General features: G+C 36.4%; 1 protein-coding gene across 6 annotated transcripts in view; it reads right to left on the bottom strand.

Annotated features, from left to right (window-relative positions):
* Positions 1–1,005: 1,005 nt before the first annotated feature.
* Positions 1,006–21,522, bottom strand: part of CNTN6 (contactin 6) — a 306,119-nt gene continuing 285,602 nt past the window's right edge. For 5 of the 6 annotated variants that reach the window (XM_050778571.1, XM_050778569.1, XM_050778568.1 and 2 more), the window contains 7 exons: positions 21,345–21,415; positions 15,228–15,462; positions 14,996–15,111; positions 12,731–12,917; positions 3,028–3,140; positions 2,091–2,259; positions 1,006–1,252 (listed from right to left, as the gene is read on the bottom strand). In XM_050778571.1, the coding sequence (XP_050634528.1) occupies positions 1,149–1,252; positions 2,091–2,259; positions 3,028–3,140; positions 12,731–12,917; positions 14,996–15,111; positions 15,228–15,462; positions 21,345–21,415 (995 nt within the window). In that variant the 3' untranslated portion in view covers positions 1,006–1,148. Of the gene's footprint in view, positions 1,253–2,090; positions 2,260–3,027; positions 3,141–7,952; positions 8,053–12,730; positions 12,918–14,995; positions 15,112–15,227; positions 15,463–21,344; positions 21,416–21,522 lie in introns of those variants that run through there. The other variant, XR_007723159.1, reaches the window with a different exon arrangement.

Below are 21,522 nucleotides of genomic sequence, written 5' to 3'. Positions count from 1 at the left end.
ACTCACATGAGTGTTTCTCACATTCAGCTCTATAGGACAACAAACCTGATTGGCTGGGAGCCAGAGAAGGCTGACAGCAGGAACTGACCTCTCAAGGCTGTTTGCAGAGGAAAGGGATGGTTACATAGCATTCTACGGGCCAGGTCACTAACCTTACCTTCTCCCAGACTACTTTCTCCAGACTATACAATCCTAAGAAGTGAGGCCACTGACTGAAACAAGCTCACCCTAGAGAAAAGTCAACCCGCAAAATCTTTCTAAACCCTAGTTCATGTAGAATTATTTTCATAGCTGCCTAGAAAATTGGCAAAAAATAATATTTTGACCAAAGTGTAGAAAACTTGATCAAATAATTCTGTTCCCACATTGTTTTATTCTAAAAATAAGGCCACATACATTGCAATCAACTTGTAATAATTACCTGAGATTTGTTCATGCAACAGTTCAAATGTTAAACTTTGCCATGAGCAACTGCTTAATATACACCAAGTTGTTAGAAGATTATTTTAGGTGGGTGCTCACCTTCCATCATTTATTTTTCTTTGCCATAAAATACCTTTTCTGCCTTTATTATGACTGAACCTTCTGAAAAGTGAGCTGAGAAGAACAGCATGTATATTGAAATATTATTGAGTAAAAAGATTTCTTATTCCAACTTGATTCAGAGATAAAAGCACACTGTGCTTTGGAATAGTTTATATTTTTAAAGAATCCCAACTATAAACAAATAATTGTATTTTATTTTGAAGTAGGGTGAAAATTTCAAATACTGAAGTGATTGTCTGGAGTACATGAAAATGTGCATGTGAGCTATGGTAACTATGAGGCAAATTTGTATTCATTATCACCATCATTGAGGGGTGTTATTTATACTCTCCATATAAGTCACTTAAAAGACACAGCAGTTACAACCCCCCAGATTAATGTTGCACCTAGGAATGCATGTAATCATGTGCGAACTTTAAAATTCAAAAGTGTTTAAAATTGTTTTATTAATGTACCATAGATATTTACAAGATTTTAATAATATACATTTTTTTTTCTTTGCAAACAAGTCTGTATTAAGAACGCGTCTTGTGTCAGAGGCTGGAGAGCATATTTACAGAATGATTTGCTTTCAAAAAACTCTCAAAGATTTATGGTTTTATTCATCGGATCAGTGGCTGAATAGCAAAACAGTAAAAAATCACAATGACAATGGACAGAAAATGGATGCTAGGTTCTAAGACTTGAATTCCTCTGGAACTCAAACCTGCAAAATATAGAAATAAGACAAAAATATTTTGAGATAAAGTATTGCCTGCTAGATTAATTTTTCAGAACCCAAAATTCATACTATCATTTATCTTTTAGTAACGTATTTTATTATACTTGTCTCATTCACATTATATTTAATTTTAGAAAGTGCCTTACCATGTCTTTGTCCAAGGATGTCTGATTTAAGTATAAAAATGCAAAAGAAAAATCCCTAAATTGGCAAAGTCTGCCTAAAGGATTGGCCAACATCGGATGCTAATGACTTTCACTCAATCACAGCTTCAGGCAGACGAGTAAGTGATTCTTCTAATGCAAAAATGATACATTCTTATTGCATGCTAAGTCAGACTGACTGGTGTTGGTTGGCTTAGAAAATTGTTTTGAGGAGGACTTGAAAGTTGTGATTCAGCTCCTTAAGAACGCCACACTTGATTAGTGATGTCTGCCATGAACGTGGGAAAGGGTGTATATTTACATGCGCTTCATATATGCCATCCCTGCTGAAAAAGATCTAGAAGAATCTATGAAAAATCTTTTTGATTTTTGTGACAATAGAATGAGTGATAGAATTATGCTCTAATGACACAAAGGTTTTTTTCCTGTTCTCTATTTTGGTTTTCAAATGAGGAAATATAAAACCATTTATAATGTATAAGCATGTTACAATTTTGGAGAATAACTTAAAAAAACTGGCTTATCACCTTTTGCTCACAATTAAAAATTTATCTTATCACCCAACATTTAAACCATAACTGGAAGATTTCATGGAGCTGAATTTCATGCTGCAACTGTCTAGGTTCAGAATCTACTATAGCAATGGTGACTCAACTTACTTGACATTTTTGGAATCCTAATTTCCTCACTGCTGCTTCCATCTCCACCATCACTGACTGTTCTTATCTCAATTAAGTAGTCTTCTTCAAATGGAACCAGAAGCTCAGCTGATGTATTGTTTGTTTCCAAAATATGAGTTTTACTCTGTCTGTTTTGCCGGTACAGAATCTGAATAAAATGAAGTATCAAGTTAACATGGACATGTTGCTTTTCTAAGGTTCACACAACTGTTCTGGAACACTGTAAGACAAAAGATACATCATCGTAAATGTTGTACTCCTCAGATGGAAATATCCAGGTGATATCTTTCCCTTATATTCCATTGCTCCTGTTAAGAAAAAGAGGGTTTTTTTGGCCAATGCCTCTAGAAGGAGAGTAGATTTATCTCTATTAGTTAAATAGCTTGAGGCTATTATCATTGGAGCTTGCTGTGGAAAGTCACTGTTCAGTTTGGACCCATTTCAAATGTTGAATATGTATCTGCCAAGAGATGATGTCCATTGTCACTGATGGTAATGATTTGTTCTGGGTACTTGATTGTACTCTTGTTAGATGCCTTTTATATTGTTAAAAGATCACATCATACTGCAGCCTAAGTTCCAAAAACTCTATTTAGATACATTTTTTGATCTCATTCTAATCATATCTACTACCCACATAAGCCATCATCTTATGATGGCAAGGGGTATCACTTGAAGAAAAAAATGTTACATCCTATGGAATTTGATTTTTTGATGTTCCCTAATACATTACTGGACCTCAGAATATAAAACCTTTTCAACGGAAAATTAGAAAGCAGCAATGGTATTTTCAAAATAATTTTGAAAAAGATTCCAATGTTTCCACATGCAGCCAATTTGTTTTCTATTTGGGTGTCACACGTTTCATTCCTTAGTAACTTAATTGATATGATTAAAGGAAAAACTAAATACTTACCTTGTACCCCAAAACTTCAGACTCATTTTCCATGGTTTTTACATGCTCCCAGTTCAAGCATAATTTAGAGTTTGTCAGCTTCCAGGCAATGTTTGCTGGTGGTTGGCTTGGAGCTTTAAAGAGATAATCAAAGATTCAGATGAATGTTAATTAGTTCATGGTCACTGTACGATGTATCAACATGAAAAGAAAAAATAAGTCTTCGATGATTTGCATAGAAGAGGCTAAAATGTTTTCAGTGTTATTTGAAATATATTCTAATCACAGTAAGCAAATTTATTCAAATCCGGTCATTTGGGAATGCCTTTGTGACAGACTTATGAATTAATAATGGCTTGCTGCATGTCCAGTATTAATTTATTAATCATTGCTGTTGAGTTTGTTTACTTTATCATATATAAACAGACAGAGGGTCTCTTTATCTACGATTCCATTTGGCCATCAATCAATAAGCATGTTTAGCAAATTCAAGTTGCAAGCATTTTATGTATATCAACACAGAGATGTTCATTCCTAAAATTCTTTACTTTTTAACATTGTATTAGTTAGGTTTCTAATTGTAACACAACTAACTCAAGATATTTTAAGCAAAATATCTGCAGTAAATTTTCAAGGATATTTCTTATAACTCATGGCAGATTGCAGCAGAGTCTGAGGAGAGAAAACATTGTCACAAAGCCATGGTCTTCACTCTGCTTAACGAAGCAGGGTCTGCTGCACGCTCATCTTGCCAGAGAGCACCTCTTTGTCATTCTCACTGTACATGGCAGAAATCATGACTGTTCACCACACCTGAAATTTAAAACCTCCTCTGTTCAGAGATAGTCCAAGTTAGAATTCCCCTGAGAAAGCCGATGATTAACTTCATTTGGTCATATGTCTATCTTAGCTTAATCAACTATGTCTGGACAATGTGAAAGATGCATGCCATTTAAAGTAAATGGAGCTTTTGGGAACCCAGAAAAGGGAAAAGTCGTCACAAACTGATTGATCATCCCAAAGGGTATCAACTTTAAATCCAAACTGAGGCTTTTAGTTTTCTGAAATTAATGTTGTCTGGGTGAGAGATGGTGGGAGATAAGAGATGAAAGGTTTAGAATCTGGCTTCTAAACTAATGGATGTAGTCCAACTAGAGCATTTTACATACAAGAAAACTAGAATCCAGGTTGGGAAGTCACTTATCCAAAAGCATGCAGCTAATGAATCTTGGCCTATTGCTTTCCAGTCTAGTGTTTCTCCAGAACAACTTGCTGCTTATCTGAGTCCACATGACTATTTTTGAGACTTAAGAAATGAGAGATTTAAAATAATTCATCTGGAAAGCGGAAACAAAGATAAAACTGCCCAACAAGATGTTTTTGACATCTTTTTTGAATTTGTGAGACTGAATGAGCATAATATTTAATTCATTATAACACTGATAGAAATGGAAACTATTGCTTTGAGAGTTTTGACTCAACTGCTGTTTAATCTCCTATGTGTCACTGGAAGATTCACATATTGCTGAATCCAGGTGTCTCAAATATATTACCATACATTCTCTTTCCACCCCAATTCCACTGGGCTATCACTATTGTTCACTCAGCCACTTACAGTACAGTTGGGATGTGATAGAGAAATGTTTCCCTGTATGCTTTTATGAGGCTCAGTTCATATTTTATTATAGGTTTATCACATTGGATTATATTTATTCTTGGTTATGTGTTTCTTTAAATTTCCTGAGGGCAAGTGCCTTGTTCAACTCTGTATTACTAACCCCTAGCACAGTGCCTGGCACATAGGAGACATCCAATTCATACATGATGAATAAATGACTGTACAATAAGATGGCTAAGGAAAACTGCTCAGGGTCCTGTGGTGATCTTCTCAGGCTGTATTGATTATGCACTGCACTCTGGGCAGATCCATAGTTGACACAATACAGCCAATCCATTCATTATGTTCTCCTATGATCAAGGCCAATTGCCATGGTCAGACTCATAGCAATCCATACCTATTTATAAGATGGACAGGCCAATTGGATTGACCATGTCCTGGTACATTTCTTGACAATATAAACCCATAATTAAAGGCCTAAAAGCTTTTAGCTTAGTAAGCATTCAATACATTGCTTTTCAATGTACAATGTATTTGTCAATTATAATGCTTATCAACATATTTATTTCTAAAGGTCTGCATGACAGCAATAATTATTTTGTAACTATCCTTCCTCAACTTATCCTCCAGTGCCTTTTAAAATCTTCTTCTCAGCTATAAAAGATACAATATCAAAATTCTCACAGGATATTGCAATTTTAATCTCTAGTATACTCTCGATACCTTTCTTTTTATCTCTGTTCTTTAAAATTCAGCACTAACATTACCATTATACAATCAATACAGAGAAAATACAATTCACCACTTCAGTGTCATTGGCAATGTGGATTCTGAATGCTTTATGTATTTCCGTATGTTTTGTTTGTTTTAGGAAAAGTATTGTTTTCAACACTATAAATCCATTGAAAAAATCAACAGGCTAGGAGACAGAACTGATTTCTTCCAGCTACGTAAAGGAGGGGTTTGTGATGTTGGCAATGACTTTGTCATTGACATGTTTGCATTTGTGTCCTCATCTACCAAAGCAGAAGCACAACTTTTTGTGGCCATAAAATGAGAAGAGTTGCATTCTGAGTGAGTATCTTGGTATGAATAGCCAATTATATGGATTATTTAGAATGTTTTATTTCTCTTGCTCTCTGGGAGATGAAAAGAGTTGTGCTTTGATGTCAGAGGGACTTGAATTTGTATCCAATCTCTTCCAAGAGCTGGATTTTCCCATTATAAAATGAAACAAATAAGTCCTAGTTTATGAGATATCAAATAAAATATGAAATGTTCCTCATTTGGTTAGTGGTATATATTTAAAAACTCTGAAACTGTTAATTCTCTTTTCTCAGAGTAGCAGTTCTTCACTGTGGTGTTATGACATAATCAATTTTTCAATTGTGTTCGAAGTGGTTTGCTGCTAATAATACAATTCTGAAGTTTGCAAATGATACACTTCTTAGATACAAATTAGTGTATATTCAAGTTTTCCCCTTAATGATATTGCTCTTACTTGGATTCTTTATATGTTTTTAGAAAGGGAGATAAAATGGGAGAGTCTCAGATAATTATCTTAGAATATCTCTTAGTCTACATCCTTTCTTATTTTTATCAATGGATGTTTCTCCAATGTCAATCCTTTATGTCTGATTTTGAAAAATAAAACTTCTGAAAGCTGCTTTAGAAGGCCATTACCTTAATATAAGCACTGTTTACAGTTCTGGTTTGATGTAGCTGATTAAACTGGGTTGCAAATATCTATGATAAAATTAAAATTTCTATCACCTTGACAAACCAAAACACTGTCACATGGATAGCACAAAACACATGTCATGATGTTTGTACCAAGTCTGTCAATGGTAAACTCAGCAAATAAACACTTTTCTAATTTTTAAAATCTTTCCAGGCAATTTCCAAAGACTAAATGATTTTCTATTAATTAAATGACAGAGCAACATTAAACTAGCCCGTCACACCTCTAATGGTTTCCTTGTAATCAATTTTTCTTGAGATGGCATTTATATTCAACTGTAGTTCACACTGTGAACTCAACTCAGAAACAACTTCTTATGTTACACTTCTAAGTAACAGTATGGGGTTGACATTTGGGCAAAAGAGAAACAACATAAGTGCAAGATAAAATAAAAGCTTAATGCTTCCTTTATGTGTAAATATGGATTGATTGCATATTTGCAGCAAGAAAGAATCTAGTACAAAGTGCTAGTCAGTCAACGTCAAGGGCCAAATTGAGCCAAAATTTGCAAACACTTTTAGTTACTGCGTCTGACTACTTCTTTCTATAGAAGTAGTGTTTTGTTTGTTTCACTTTTCTTTTCTTCTTGGAATTGATGTAAATATTTTTCTTTCTTTCCTTGTAAATCTAAATTCCATTTAAGTAATGTCTGTGTGGATCACAGTATATTTGCAGTACCTCTCAGTTTCTTTTGGAAATCCATCATTTCCACTAGGCTTTGGTACTTACAGATGAATCACTGATATTTGTTTAAAAGAACAATGACACTAGCATCATCATCATCAACAGTAACAATAATACTTAAGAACTTTGGCATATGGTATTCCTTCTGTTTGGAAGTTCTTTTGTTCTCTTTATCTTTAATTTTGTATCAAAATACATAGCCTATCCCATATAGATGCTCCTTCTTATGTACATCTTAGTTTCTCTTTTATTTCTTCACTGTACTTTTCTTAATTTATGATTATTTTATTCATTTGTCTTTTTTTCTTGTTTTAGGTTGCCTCTCTTCTAAAAGAGAAATTGCCGGTTGGCAAAGATCTTGCTTGGTTTAATGACTCTTAGGCCCTCAGCACCTAATTCTGGGCACGGCTCATGGGAGGCACTATCTCTTGAGTAGATGACTGAATGATCATGCAAAAAAAACAAACAAAGAAAACACGTCTGTCTTCTCTTTAGTTTAGCCAATTAGAACAGGCAGAGATTTTGGTAAATGTGAGCTCTGCTTTTTCAGACTTTCCAATGGAAGATCAGATCAGATTACAAATCTAGACAGGGACAGTTTGAATGTGTGATGAATGCAGAATGTTTTCAGTTACCACTATTGAGAGGTAATCTTGATGTCATCTCAAGGACATGGAAAATCAAAGTTACATACAGGAGTAGCACCTGGAATCATGGTTATCATCAATGTTTCATTAAAGCTGTTTCTCATACATGCTTTGGATGTCCTTCTATGATCCTTAAAAAAAGAAAATTTCTGCAACAAATTTATAAAGAGAAAGAAAGTAGCTGTGTTTTCTTACTTTAAAAAATGCAAAGAAAGTGAAATTGCGTCTAATGGAGGAGTATAATAACACATGTTACCATGCACTGAGCCTTCATGTATGACAGCCTCTGGGTCACCTTGGTGTACATTATATCCTTTAGTTCTCAGAGAAATCGCTAGAGGTAAGTATCTTCATCTCTGTTTTTCAGATGAGAAAATGCATTCAGAGTTATCAAATAATTAGATCTGGCACACAGATAGTACATAGCTGAGCAGGGATCCGTATCCACAATTCTCTCTGAAGTCCCATTCTAACTTTTTCCAACACTGCTTCACAATGGCCAGAGTTATTGGAACTCTTAGCAAAACACAAATACATTAAAGGAGAAACTTTGGGGGAAGTTATAGAGTGGAAAAAAGACTATTTGACCATATATAGGCCTGGCAGGAGCACTACAAGCTGAGAGATTTCATGAAGCCAGGTAAGTGAATGTTAAACTCTAGAAGATCAGTAAGTTTGGGATGTCAGGGCTAGAAGAGGAATGATATAGAAAGGAGCTTTGAGACACATTGTGAAAGATCTTGCTTGCCTTTTTCTTAGTCTTCATTCTCTGGAATAGAGGAGACAATGACATTTGATGAAGAGAAGAGAAGTATGATGGCATTTTAGGAGGAAAAATTTCAAAGTAGTTTGAGGTTTAGATGGAAGATTTGAGAGTCAGAGAGAGAAACTTTTCAGATGGTTAGGGAGGAAGATGATAAAGGGGCACAGTGGTAGCGGGATGAAGAGATTTCATGCTCATCAGTCTAACAGTGGCCATGACAAAACCTTTCTAAGCATTTGTGTCCTCCTATCTAGAAACTAAAATACCAAACTCCTTGACTTATTGTAATTACTAAGTGAGATATAGTATGATAAATTTAATACAGGGCTGGGGACATAGATGTGCTCAATATTTTTAAACTGTGGTAAGCAAAATAAGGAACCCCCAAACATGATCACATCCTAATCTCCAGTACCCGTGGACACATTACTTTATATGGAAAAGGAGTTTGCAAATGTGATTAAGGTAAGAGTCTGGAGGTGAAGAAATAATCTTGGATGATTCAGGTGGCTCCAATGTCATCATGAGGGTCCTTACAAGGGAAAGAGGGAAGCAAGAGAGTGAGAGTTGGAGGAGTTGTGATGACAGAAGCAGAGGGTCAGTGGCAGAGATGTGAAGGTACCCTCCTGTTGCTGGCATTGAACATGGAAGAAGGGGTCAGAAGCCCAAGGAGGGTCACAAGCCCAGGGATGTGGGTGGTCTCCAAAATCCAGAAAACAGGAAACAAATTATCCTTTGGAGTTTCCAAAGCTAGTGTAGCCCTTGAGCACATCTGGATTTCTACCCAGTCAAACCTCTTTCTAACTCCTCATCTCCAAAAATGTATGATAAACAATTTGTATTGTTTTAAAACACTGAGTTTGAGGTCATTAATAGAATAATAGAAAAGTTACTGTTCTGCTTTCACAATGTCTGTGATATAGAACCTCAAAGTAATAAAATGAGACATTGGATAGGTATTCAAATATAAAGGGATGGAGACTTGTATATTCTTCTTATTCTCAGGTGCTTGTTGGCTATTTTGATAGGGTCACTGAAGCATATAGGCTGGTAAGAGTCAAATTTAAGAGATATTAAAACTGAATATCCATAGAAGAAATCAGGAATTACAGAGGTTTTTCTTGTTTGATTTAGTTAAGCAAGCTGAATACTTGAAGAAACACTAATCTTCATTTAAAATTTCTGATTATTATTTCACTTTTTCCTTAGCAGAGGTATTCTAACGTTGTATCTTGGGTGAAATTACTCATTGTTAATTAAACTGTTTTCGAAAATTTGTATCTCCTACTCTTTGACAAATTGATCATGTGTTAACTATCAGACAAACCAATAATCGTTTTAGCATTTGATGTGAATTTCAGTCCAACCCATTTGTAGGATCAATTGGGCCAATTGAACAAATTTAGTGTGAAAAACAAGGATTTTTTCTGCTTAAAAACATAGAATAATTTAGCACAAACTAACACTTTTAATTCAGGTTGCATGGACAATGAAACCAGCAAATTTTCAGAAGACAGAAAAAATTATTATTGAGATTTTCTGATATGTATGTAGAATATATACAGAGCCACTTCAAAGACGCCTGGGCCAGGTGCCCCTTCGCAGGTGCCCACGACCCACACTGTAGGCGGTAGGAGAGGCGCGCGCCAGAAGCCCCTTCCTCGGCGCTGTCAACCCGTCACCCAGCTCGGCCTGGGGCTGCTCCTGGCGCTGGGCCGGTCCCCTGGGCGCAAATACCGACCCCTTCTGCAAATGAGAGTAGCATTGTTTTGCCTACACCCACCAGCTCCGGCTCCAACGGAGCCCTGTCTCAGGGGGGCCGTCACTGCTATCATCGTGTTCTTCTGATTCCTGGCCGTCTTGTTCCTGGCTGTGGGGCTGGCACTATTGGTGCGGAAGCTTCGGGAGATGCGGCAGACGGAGGGCACCTACTGGCCCAGCAGCGAGGAACAGTTCTCTTATGTAGCTGGGCCTGGGCACCTCAGGACTCCAATGAGACCCTGTGGGGCTACCTGCACATCTAGAGCCCTTCTCCTCCATCTGTCCCCCTTCATTGCTGTGTGAACTTGGGGAAAGGCAGTGCCCTCTCTGGGCAATCATATCCACCCAGTGCTTCCGAATAGCAGGGAAGAAGGTGCTTCAAAGACTGCCCTTGAGGTCAAGGGAGTGTGGGGCTACTCACTTTTATGTACTTATATACAATTAGTAGTGAGATGTGACTATATGTATATATATTACAGAAAATCTCAAGAAGAATTTTAAAACATATATATGTATTATATATGTCATATGGATGTATCTCTCTCTTCCTGAGGTAAATGATTAGTTCAATGTTCAAGTTTCATTCCACCTTAAGTTGGTTGATGGGATTATGTATAATAAAAGTTGGCCTGAGTCTTGGCTCAATAACTGCACTAAAATGTCTGTCAGTCTACCGTGATACAATCGGTTTTGGTTTTTTTTTAAATGTTTCATACACATTTCTAATCACTCTTGATTTGCTTGAGATAGAAACTGAATTACACACAAGAGTTTCTGTGAGTTTGGCATCTCTCAGTTAACTAGAACTAAATGTCTCGGAAATCTTAAAACTGCTGATTGATCGGAGATTTTCATCCAGATTTGCAGATTAGCTGAAAGAAGCTAAACCACTCCAGAAAGACCAAAGAAGCAAATCACACATCCAAGTTATCTGGCAATGACTTCATCGATTTAGTCAACACTGAGTAAAACAGGAAAAGGAATAGAACTTCACTGTTAACTAATCCATTCTTGAAAATAACTCACAGCCCAGCCTGTCTAAAACTGGGTGGATTGGAGGAAAGTTGGCTAAAAATTTTTGCTCCACAGGCTTTTGCAGTTCCACAGCACTTTGTATTTTGTAAGATACTTCCAGAATCAGTACCTTGTTTGTGCCTCATGGATAATTTGGGAAGGCAGTGAGGACAGAGATAATTTCTATTTAATAGGTAAGAACATGAAAGCAGAAAAATGGAATGCCTTGTCCTATTTCAAGTCATGAGTCAATGAGGTACCCAGAATTGGAACATGACTCTCTGACCGTTGATCTGGTTATGTGGAAATAACTGGATAATCTATTTGATCAAGGGCCTAGTCTCTGAGATGATTCCTAACTTCTTTTGTACATGACAAATATACACATAAAGGGAATAACTTTAATATAGCTTTATTTTCAAACTCTTCTCAACCACCTCTTCTTTCCAAATATGGTGGTGTAATTAGAATATGGTATGTATAGGTAAACTAGATTTTTGTAAGTGGCAGTGAATATGTCTTAGTCTTTCTCAAAATTCAGCAACTATATTTGTTATCTTTCATTCATCAGGATTCAGAGAGCAAAAAAATGTGTTTTATAAAACCTGATTCTGTGACTAATTTGTGTCCATTAATAATATATAAGAGATATGTAAATATTATTCAACCTCAAAAAATCATCTTGCAGGAACAACTAAGTCATATCTGATCAGACCTTCCCCAATGTATTGCTGTGCCTCATATTATGGAATATTTGTGCATTACCAGACTCAGTCAGAAAACAAAGGCAGCAACAATCACCAAAAGATGAAAAACATTCATCTTTTATTTAGTAGATTCTGATTATGTGAAATCACCTGGCTGATTATCAAGGGATATAATACAAAGCAGAGAAGTTCATTCTTAGATTTCAGGGACTTCCAAGTAAGCTGTAGTCATAAGGCATCCTAAAAGGAAAGATCTAGGTATCTGACAGTTGCAGGATCACATCTGAATATACTTGGACTCAAATGACAAACAAAACAAAACAAAAAACCATTTACTAAGCATTTACTAAGGTGCGTACTGGGCATTTATTATTAATAATCTCTTTCAATCTTGAACAAAACCTATGAGAACATAAATATGACTTTTTCCTCATTTTATAGGTAGGCAACTGAGACTGAAAGATAAATACTACCTGACCTTCTAAGGATGGGAGGTCAGTTTTTGAATGCATTTAGGAGGGCATCAGGGCCAGTCTTAGACATTACACTCTTTTGTCTTTCATTGATATACTTGGAGTATTCCTCTTTTGGAATTCCGGAAAGATCAAAACATTTACCTTGATTGTTACCAAAAGGTTTCAACCGCTATCCATATTTAAGGGACAAACCAACTAACCAAAGTAACCAAGTAGTAAAGAAATGAGGTGTGGGAATACAATGAACATCAAGCAAAGGAATAGGGTTCTCTTCACAGATGAACCTTGTTTTCTGGAGTGTATGCATACTTACGGGACTTTTTGGTGGTAACATTGACTGGGGGGCTTGACGGCCCTGTTCCAGCAGTGTTGTAAGCTCTCACAGAAGCAAAGTAGATGGTATTAGCTTTCAGCCCCGTGATGTTTTTGGTTGTGACATTTCCACTGACTCTAATTTTGCCAATCATGGATTCTTTGGAGTCATCTGTCCAGTATAAGACCTGATAATTAAAAACCAAACACAAGCACTTTATTGTTCCCCAATAACTATCAATCATTGTTTACCCACAACTATCAACCACAACCACAAGGGATATGGGAAGAAGATAGAAGTATAGATGATGAAAACGTTTTCTAATTAAAATGGTTATACAACAAAATTGTTATTCTCTAATATTTATGAGGAAAAAAGTCATGAATGCAAATTCACAATGGAAATTAGAGAACCTGATTTTTTAGATTACCAAAAGAAAGTATTTTATGAGCTATCTAAAGTTACCAGCTTTAGCAAATGACGTATAACAAGTCAGACAAAAACACATTTGTATATAATCAGTCAAAGACTTTGATTATAATGTCTTGCTATTGGCATTTCTTTTCAGAGTTATTTGAATCACAGATTAATTAATAAATCAATTTATACTGAGCCCTACCTTTGCATTAGCAATGTTTTAGGTACATTGAAAAAAAAAAAAGAGAGAATAAATTAAGTGCCTATTTTCAATCCCTTATCATGTAGCTAAGAGGTTACAATCCACAGTATATGTGAAAATAAGTCATAGAATGCATTACAAAGAAGTGATATAAAAAATATGCTACAAGAATTTGACAAAATACATCAGGAATTGACGAGAGTAGAGCTCAGAAGGAAGAGGAGACTAGGGATGAAATTTGAGAAGTGACTAGGGTTCAGATAAGAGGTAAGGCATTCTTGGCATGGAGTGGAAAAGACACCTGAGAGCAGAACTTTCTGTTGGAATCAGAGGATTGTAGGTATATATATATGTGTATATATACACACACACACACATACATACATACAAAGACAAAATTAAGAATGTTTAGGATTATACATTTATTATTACTCCAAAACTAAATAAATTATGTTACCCATTTTGTGAATCACTGAATTTGCAAGTTGAAAAAGATTGAGTGATGAACAACCTTCCCTTAAAATGTTCTTATCGCTTGACTTTGTGAGATGACGGCCTACAAATGTAATTTGCCTTACTCTTCATAGACTAAAAATAGCAGACTCAAGACAATCTAGGTATTTTTTTTCTTTACTTAACTGCCTTTTCTGAGATGATTACATCTTTTCAAGTTATACTGCAATTTGCAGAGCAGGTTTCTCAATGAAATTCTTCCATGGTGTAAGATGATTGAGGAGCAGACTTTACCTCTTACCAATGAAAAAAAAAATGACTGCAATTTGAATAATTAATCATATAATCACCTGATCACTTTTGAAAAATGTTGTTGTGGTAAGAACAGTTAATATGAGATCTGTCCTCTTGAAAAATTTTAAGTGTACAATGCATTATTGTTGACTCTGTGCACAGCTGTACGGCAGATCTCTAGAGCTTAGTTATCTTACTTGTACTGAATTGGTGTGCCTTTAAAAATGGCTACTATTTGTTAATTTGTTTGCTTTGAATTACCTAAAAAGATATCCCTTACTTTGAGGGAGGAGGCAGGACTTTACTGTGGACAAGATTGAAGACTGGCTGAAACAGGGAAGAGGCTAAAGCACCCCTTCATAAGACACAGGCACCAGTTCCATGTCAGTTTACCACTGCCATGGCAACACCTGGAAGTTACCACCCCTTTTCATGGCAACGGCCTGGAAGTTATCACCCTTTTTCTAGAAATTTGAGTAACTCACCCATTAATTTCTAGAGTAACTCACTCTAGAAATCTGAGTAACTCACCCATTAATTTGCAATTAATTTAAAAGTGGGTATAAATATGACTGTAGAACTGCTTCCAAGCTGCTACTCTCTTAGAACACTGTCTGTGGGGTAGCCCTGCTCTGCAGAAGCAATTTTGAAGCTATAACACTGCTGCCTCAATAAAGCTGGTTTTTTTGTTTTGTTTTGTTTTAACCACTGGCTCACTCTTGAATTCTGTCTTGAGCAAGGACAAGAAACATCCCAGGCTAGGCCCCAATTTGGGGGCTCACCTACCCTGTCTCAACTTCATTCCCTGCTTCAGCTTTAGACACACATTATCATATGCTAACAACAGGCTAGTAGGATAGGACTGTTGAATAGGAGCTATTGTGAAATCCATTGATTACCTCATAGCCCAGCACTCTTCCAGTGTTTCTATTCCAGGCAATAGCATTCCATGAAACCTCCATTTCAGAAGCAGAAAAACTCTGGACAGAAGTTCCCCTTGGGGCCAGCTGAGGTTCTACCATCCAGAGAAAGACATAGCCATCTTTAGCAGAGTGGTTCATTGAAAATGGAACAAGGGAATACAAACTATTCATAGAGTCTCAAAGAAAACCAGAGCTGAGGACAACTTACCATCTTCCCCAGAGTAGACAATGGTCACAGTACTCAGGGATCCTTCTCCTTCATTATTATACACACCCACTTTGACTTCAAATGGAGAGAGTGGGATGATACTTTCATTTCTGTAGACAAACCTTGATGATTCCACAGATGCTACTTTCTCCTTGGTCCAGGTTGTCGAGCCCACTGGCCGGAACATGATGATATATCCAAATCCCTCCCCATTCTGTAGTTCTTCTGGAATTGACTTGGGCAGAATGTGATCAATCATTGAGTATTTGCAAAAATATTTTATTAAGCTACTATAATATTTATTGATTACTTCACATTTCTTCCATAGAGACAAATACGGATATTTATTCTGTTTAATGATGTATTAAAAACACTTTTATTTGGAATGCCAATTAGAAAAATGATCCCAGTTAAAGATATTCAGATAAATAGTTCAAGTTTTCAGATAGAAATATAAAACAAGCTTTACATATTTATATATTTTCTTTGATCATTCATAAATTATTATAATAAAACAGTTTAGAAGATTGTATGATACACACTAAAATGTGGTTTTGATATGAATTTTTAAACTCAGCACAAATTAACTTATTAACTATTTATTTCAAGACTAGATATGTTTCCCTTTCACAACATTTTAAACAAGTTTTTGTAAGACATGTGTAATGGAATTATTGTGAAATAGCATATGCTTTAAGGCATAGAGTATTTCTTTAAAAAAGTATACAAGACCTCCCATCATTTTTTTAGGCATACATCTTCATTGGTAGTGACATGTGGGCATTTTTCCTCACATGAAAAAATGAACTGTTAACTCTCACAAAGATCAGATTCTATAAAATACATTTCAAATCTAAAATTGCTAAAATAGCAAAATAGAAATACATAATATTCCCCCATACTCTGCAGATACTAAAAATTATAAGCAATCACATAAACTTAGCAAATTAAAATGAATCTGTACTTGAATTTAGACCAACAGATCTCCTGATTGCAAGAGACTTGTATTGAAAAATCAATGGAATTTGTTTGTTTTTTCTCAAGAAAAATGCTTTGCTTTTTTTTTTTTTTTTTTGTAAATATTCTGACAGACTAATAAAGGCAACACCTGACAGGACATAGCGCTTCTAGTCCCTCATGTCCACAACTCCATTTCAGAGCTTCTCTTTATTCATGGGAGTCTATTTATTTTATCAATCACATTATCCTGCCACTTGGAACCCATGTGAGCCCCCATTCATGAGCACCAGAACCACAGACACTGTCTTGGTGAGTATCTATGAGGGCAGAATCTCTGTACTCTATAGTGACTAATAGACCTGGTCAATTCCTCTCATAGAGTTTGCATATGAAACATGGCGGGTGGCAGAACAATAATAGATATACACAGAGCAGGCAAAAGTAGAGAACATGCAGTAGCAGGAACAGTGAGACAATAGAAGCTAAGAGAAAATAGATGCTGTAAATTAGAGAGAGGAGATCCAAATTAGCTGGCAGCCAGGTAGGAAACTGGAAGTAAAGGAAATGGGAGGAACTGAGGCATAAGCATGAGAGACTATTCAAGCCAGGGCTGGATCAGCAGAGTGGTTGTTGATGGTTGGCTAGAGCTCCTGTGCTCGAGTGCCCAGAGCAGTGATGAACGATGTTCCGGTTCTTCATTTGACCTTCCTACCTGCTCCTCATTTCTTTCCATGTAGCTTTTAAATGAATCCCCATTAACCGAGATGACCTCAGCTGGTCTCTATTTCTTGCCATGTGGAACAGTCTAACAAATACAGAAAGTGAAAATAGGAAGAAAAATGCTGCTCCTGACATCTGGGGAAACAAAGTATTTCCTCATATTAACGCTTCTCTTCTTTTTCATAGGGAGACTAGAAATAAAACAGTTAATTTTGAATGGCATGGAAGAAATTTATAAGAATGGAAGCTACTTGCTAGAGCATTTGATTTATTTCTGAAGTTTCTTTGATCTCAGATTTAATCAAGATGCTTAGTCAGTTCATCTACCTAAATAGGGGAGGTCTGTTTTTGTTAGTCAAGTACAGTTAGTATTTCTCATGGTGCTCTCCCAAGAAAGATCTGAGTCCCACATATGCATATTAGAGGGGAAAAAAGAGACTTATTTAGATACTTCCTTTTATTTTTACATGAACAGAGAGTCAAATGATTAAGAAATATATATAGTTATTTAACAAGACCAGAAAAAGAGTTTTCTTTAAGTGGAGAAAGTGCTCAGTAAAATAAAGACATTGTGAAATTCTCCTGGGAGTAAAATCTACGAAAATTGATGAACTAATAATGTAAATTCTCAACCACAGTGTCTATAAGAACCAAATCTTCAGTACAGACTACGAATCAACAAAACTATGTACTTCTAGCCAAATCTGGCATGCAACTGGTTTTGAAAATAAAGGTTTTTGAGACACGCCTACACCTATATGTTTGTAAGTGGTATGTGGCTCTTTTGAGCTACAAAAGCAGAGTGAGACATTAGAAAAGAGATCATGTGGCCCACAAGACTGAATAATTTTACTGTCTGGCCCTTTAAATAAAAGGTATGCCAACCATCAGTGTAGGTATGTATCTCTTACTCTATAGTGCTTTATCCTGTGTACCTAATTTTGTAGTCATATTTATGAGACATTCACCACAAGCACCTCAAACCTGGAAGTATTTGGGAATATACAACATTATGATAAAATAATGAATAAACATGCCCTTAAAAAGGAATTAGCCGTTGCTATATTCTAAAAATTTGATATTATGTCTAGGTTATTGGAAACAAACCAGACCAAAACAAATAAACACAAAATCTACATTTACTATGTGGCTCTGGGGAAAACAGGGGGAAGATATTTAGTTCAGTTCAGGCAGATTATACCACAGGGTGCCTAAATGAAGGATAATCATTAAAGCTGTCACTTATAAAACATAATGGTAGATTGTGACTGAATTTAGAACAGTTTTGTGTCCCACAGTGCTTTTCAAAGTCCAACAGGTATTATTTCAACTACAACAGGAGTGACATTGGCCTGGGGTGGCCTCTCCACTTCAAAGTTACTTTTCAAAACATAGTTCAGATATACTCAGTTCTGATGGTGTCTTTCCTGATTTCCTTCCAGGCTGGGTTAAGACCGTTCTGTCCTGTATGCTTCCGAGCATTCAGACATTTTCTCATCCATTTTTGTATTCCACTGATAGGAACAGAGAAGCTACTTAATAGAGTTCATTAAATTGAAGGAATTACTACCTGCATTCTGGTGGCTCAGATTCATACTAATGTATGATTCATACTAATGTCTGAATCTTCTCCTAAATATACATAACTTATTCCCCAAAGAAGCTGGGCATCAGAAGAAGTTGGCTCAGTATCTGCCTGTACATAATGTTAAATATGAGTGATAAATGGGATACTGAATTCACTAACTCACTTTAAGCAAGTATCTGCACATCAGATATCCAACCCCCTCCAAAAAAAAAAAAAAAAAAAGAAAAAAGAAAACCACACACACAGAGGAAGTGGATTTAATTTAGTTTAATTTTTTAAAATAGGGGTTAGAATGTTTTCTGTAGAGGGCCAGAGAGTAAACTTTAAAAAAAATCAACTTTTAGTTTAGATTCAGGGGGTACATGTGCAAGTTTGTTACATGGATATATTCTGTGATGCTGAGGTTTGGGGTACAATGGATCCCATCACCTAGGTAGTGAGCACAGTACCCATCAATACAGCAAGTTTTTCAACCCTTGCCCTTCCCTTCATCACTCTAGTAGACCCTAGGATCCATTGTTGCTACCAGATAGTAAATATTTTAAGCATTGTGGGATATATGGTCTCATGCAACAGAAAGAAAGCAGCAATACACAACATGAAAAAGAATGGATGTTGCTATGGGTGGATTTATTTATAAAAACAGGAAACTGGACAAATTTGTCTCATAGGTCATGGTTTGTGTAACTTTGCCTTAAAGAGAAAGGACATTATAAATCGTGGAAAGAGAGAATTTTTTTGGTAATTCATGCTCATCTCTATTTAAGAATGATATCTATAGCATTTGGGTCCTCATTATAGACTGTGTATAAGCAATTGCAACACCGACCTTTCAGAATCTCTGACCAAGGAGGAGAACAAAATAAGTTATTAAGTCAGGCAAAACTTCCTGTACACTATGATGATAATGCTGATTCGGCCTTTGATGAATATGGAAACCTAAATAAACTACTCACAAACAATTCTCTTGTAGACTCACTTGAAAGTCGGTGTTTTATGGGAAATACGTTTGGAGTAGCAGGTATAATATGGCTAACGTACTACCTAAGGTAGATACTCAAGGACTCAGGCCCACCCTGAGCCATCACATTGCATGGAGACAACTGGGATTGTAATACAGGATACAGTAAAAGAACATAAAAGGAAAGCCCTGTGTTCAAATGCTTCTCTGCCCAATGATGTCACATTTCTAAGTCTCAGTTTTCTTACCTGAAAGTGGTGTAACCACCTTATAGCATTATTGTAAGGACTGAATGATATGAAACTCTCTGTGTGGCATCTGAAATCCTGTAAATGCTTGAAAAAATAGGGTTTCCCCCTCTCTCTGGCCTCTGAGAGTCCCAGCTCTCTGAAAACACTGCCTTCCATTCAACAAGTGTCATGGAGGGTGGACCACATTCCAAGCACTGTTCTAGGCCTGTAATGTCAACATGCAACAAAATATCCAGGGTAAAGGGTGACTTTCTGGGCAGTTGCATCTAGTTTCTGACACTGTCATTTATAACCATAAAGAACAACGTATCTGGTTCCCAGTTCTCTCTCATAGCCTAGTCATGTGAAGTAGGCAACAGTAAGAAATACCAGGTTTGCATTTTCTGGAACATAAGGGATGCAGGTTCATTTAACTGACAAATGTCTGAGAAACTTAAAGTGGGGAAGAGATCCAGACAGCCTATGGTGGCAGAGTGAAGAGGGATGCTAATTGGTTATGCATTGCACTTCCACTAAACATGGAGCAGGGTATGTGTCTGCTGAGGACAAATGTGAAACCCATGCAAGTGGGTCATCCATGGGCAGCCTTAAAGGGGACTCTGTCCACAAAGACCACCTACAGGAGAGAGAATATTCACTGGAAGAGTCTAGAAATGGACCACCAAAATCCAGGAACTGATACCCTTCAGCAGCCAGTTGGGTCTGCACCAAGGAATTGCAATTGGGAGTCCTTGGTGGGGGATCATCCAGTGGCCAGCTCCCAAATAAAAAATAAATAAATAAAACAGAAACCCTACCCTATGAAATGGCAGCGTCTGGTAATTTGCCATACCTAGAGCACACCAAAGTCAAATTAGAAATGTACCAGCAATCCAGATCTTTTCCTTTCTCTTCCCCTCCCAACACCAACCTTCTATAGCTCTGGAGAATCCAGAAGTAACACTGTGAATGGGGAAAGATAAACTGAAGAGCAGAATGGAGAGAAGTTGGACTGACCATGTATTCTCTTTTGCGCTACTGAATTCTCAGGCTGAGGCACTGAGCTACTGAAAATGAGAAACTTTAAACTGGTTGAAAGCCTAAATTCTAAGGTTTATACTTCAGTTTGAAGTGTATACACCAGACTGAAATTTGTAATAAGTGAAAAAATGAGCCTATATGTTAACGGGTAATAAAAATGACCACAAAATCTATTCCATGTGCCTAAGCTTTCATCTAGATGCAGGGAAGAATGAGTGGATCAGATGTAAAGAGCAGTGTTAGGACAAGAATAGTTTTTTGCCTACAGTCTACTGAGCTCAGCTTATTCACAATACAACAGTGCCACAGGTAATAAATCAAACAATGCCTAGTTCATCAAGCAATAATGAAAATGCTACTGACCCACGCTCAATAGATATTGAAGTTGTTTTTCATGTATTTGGGAGAAAATTGTGCTGAGTTCGTCATACTGTCTCACAATGAGAAAAGTTCCTAATACCTCCTCTAAATAATTCATCATCAGAATGATGTATTTTTATACCATATATTTTTATATGCTCTCAATAGTGATCAAATAAATCTTTTTGTTTTTCAGTATTCTTCCTGGCCAGCTAAATCTCTTTTCTTCATAATAACTCAGTTGGACAGAAAATTACCTCCCACGTAATGACGAGTTCAGACCGACTTCCTCCACCTCCATTGATGTTTACTGGTGCCACAGCAGGGACTAAAAGCAACCAAGAGAGATGTGGGATGGCAATTATTAAAGTACATCTTCATCAGGAAGAATTTTGTTTTTGAATTTCACCTTTCAAAATCTCACACAGGCATATT

Source organism: Macaca thibetana, chromosome 2, assembly GCF_024542745.1.
Source record: "Macaca thibetana thibetana isolate TM-01 chromosome 2, ASM2454274v1, whole genome shotgun sequence".
Lineage (NCBI taxonomy): Eukaryota > Metazoa > Chordata > Mammalia > Primates > Cercopithecidae > Macaca > Macaca thibetana.
Note: the sequence above shows the minus strand (reverse complement) of the source record. Positions and strands in the feature narration are given on the sequence as shown.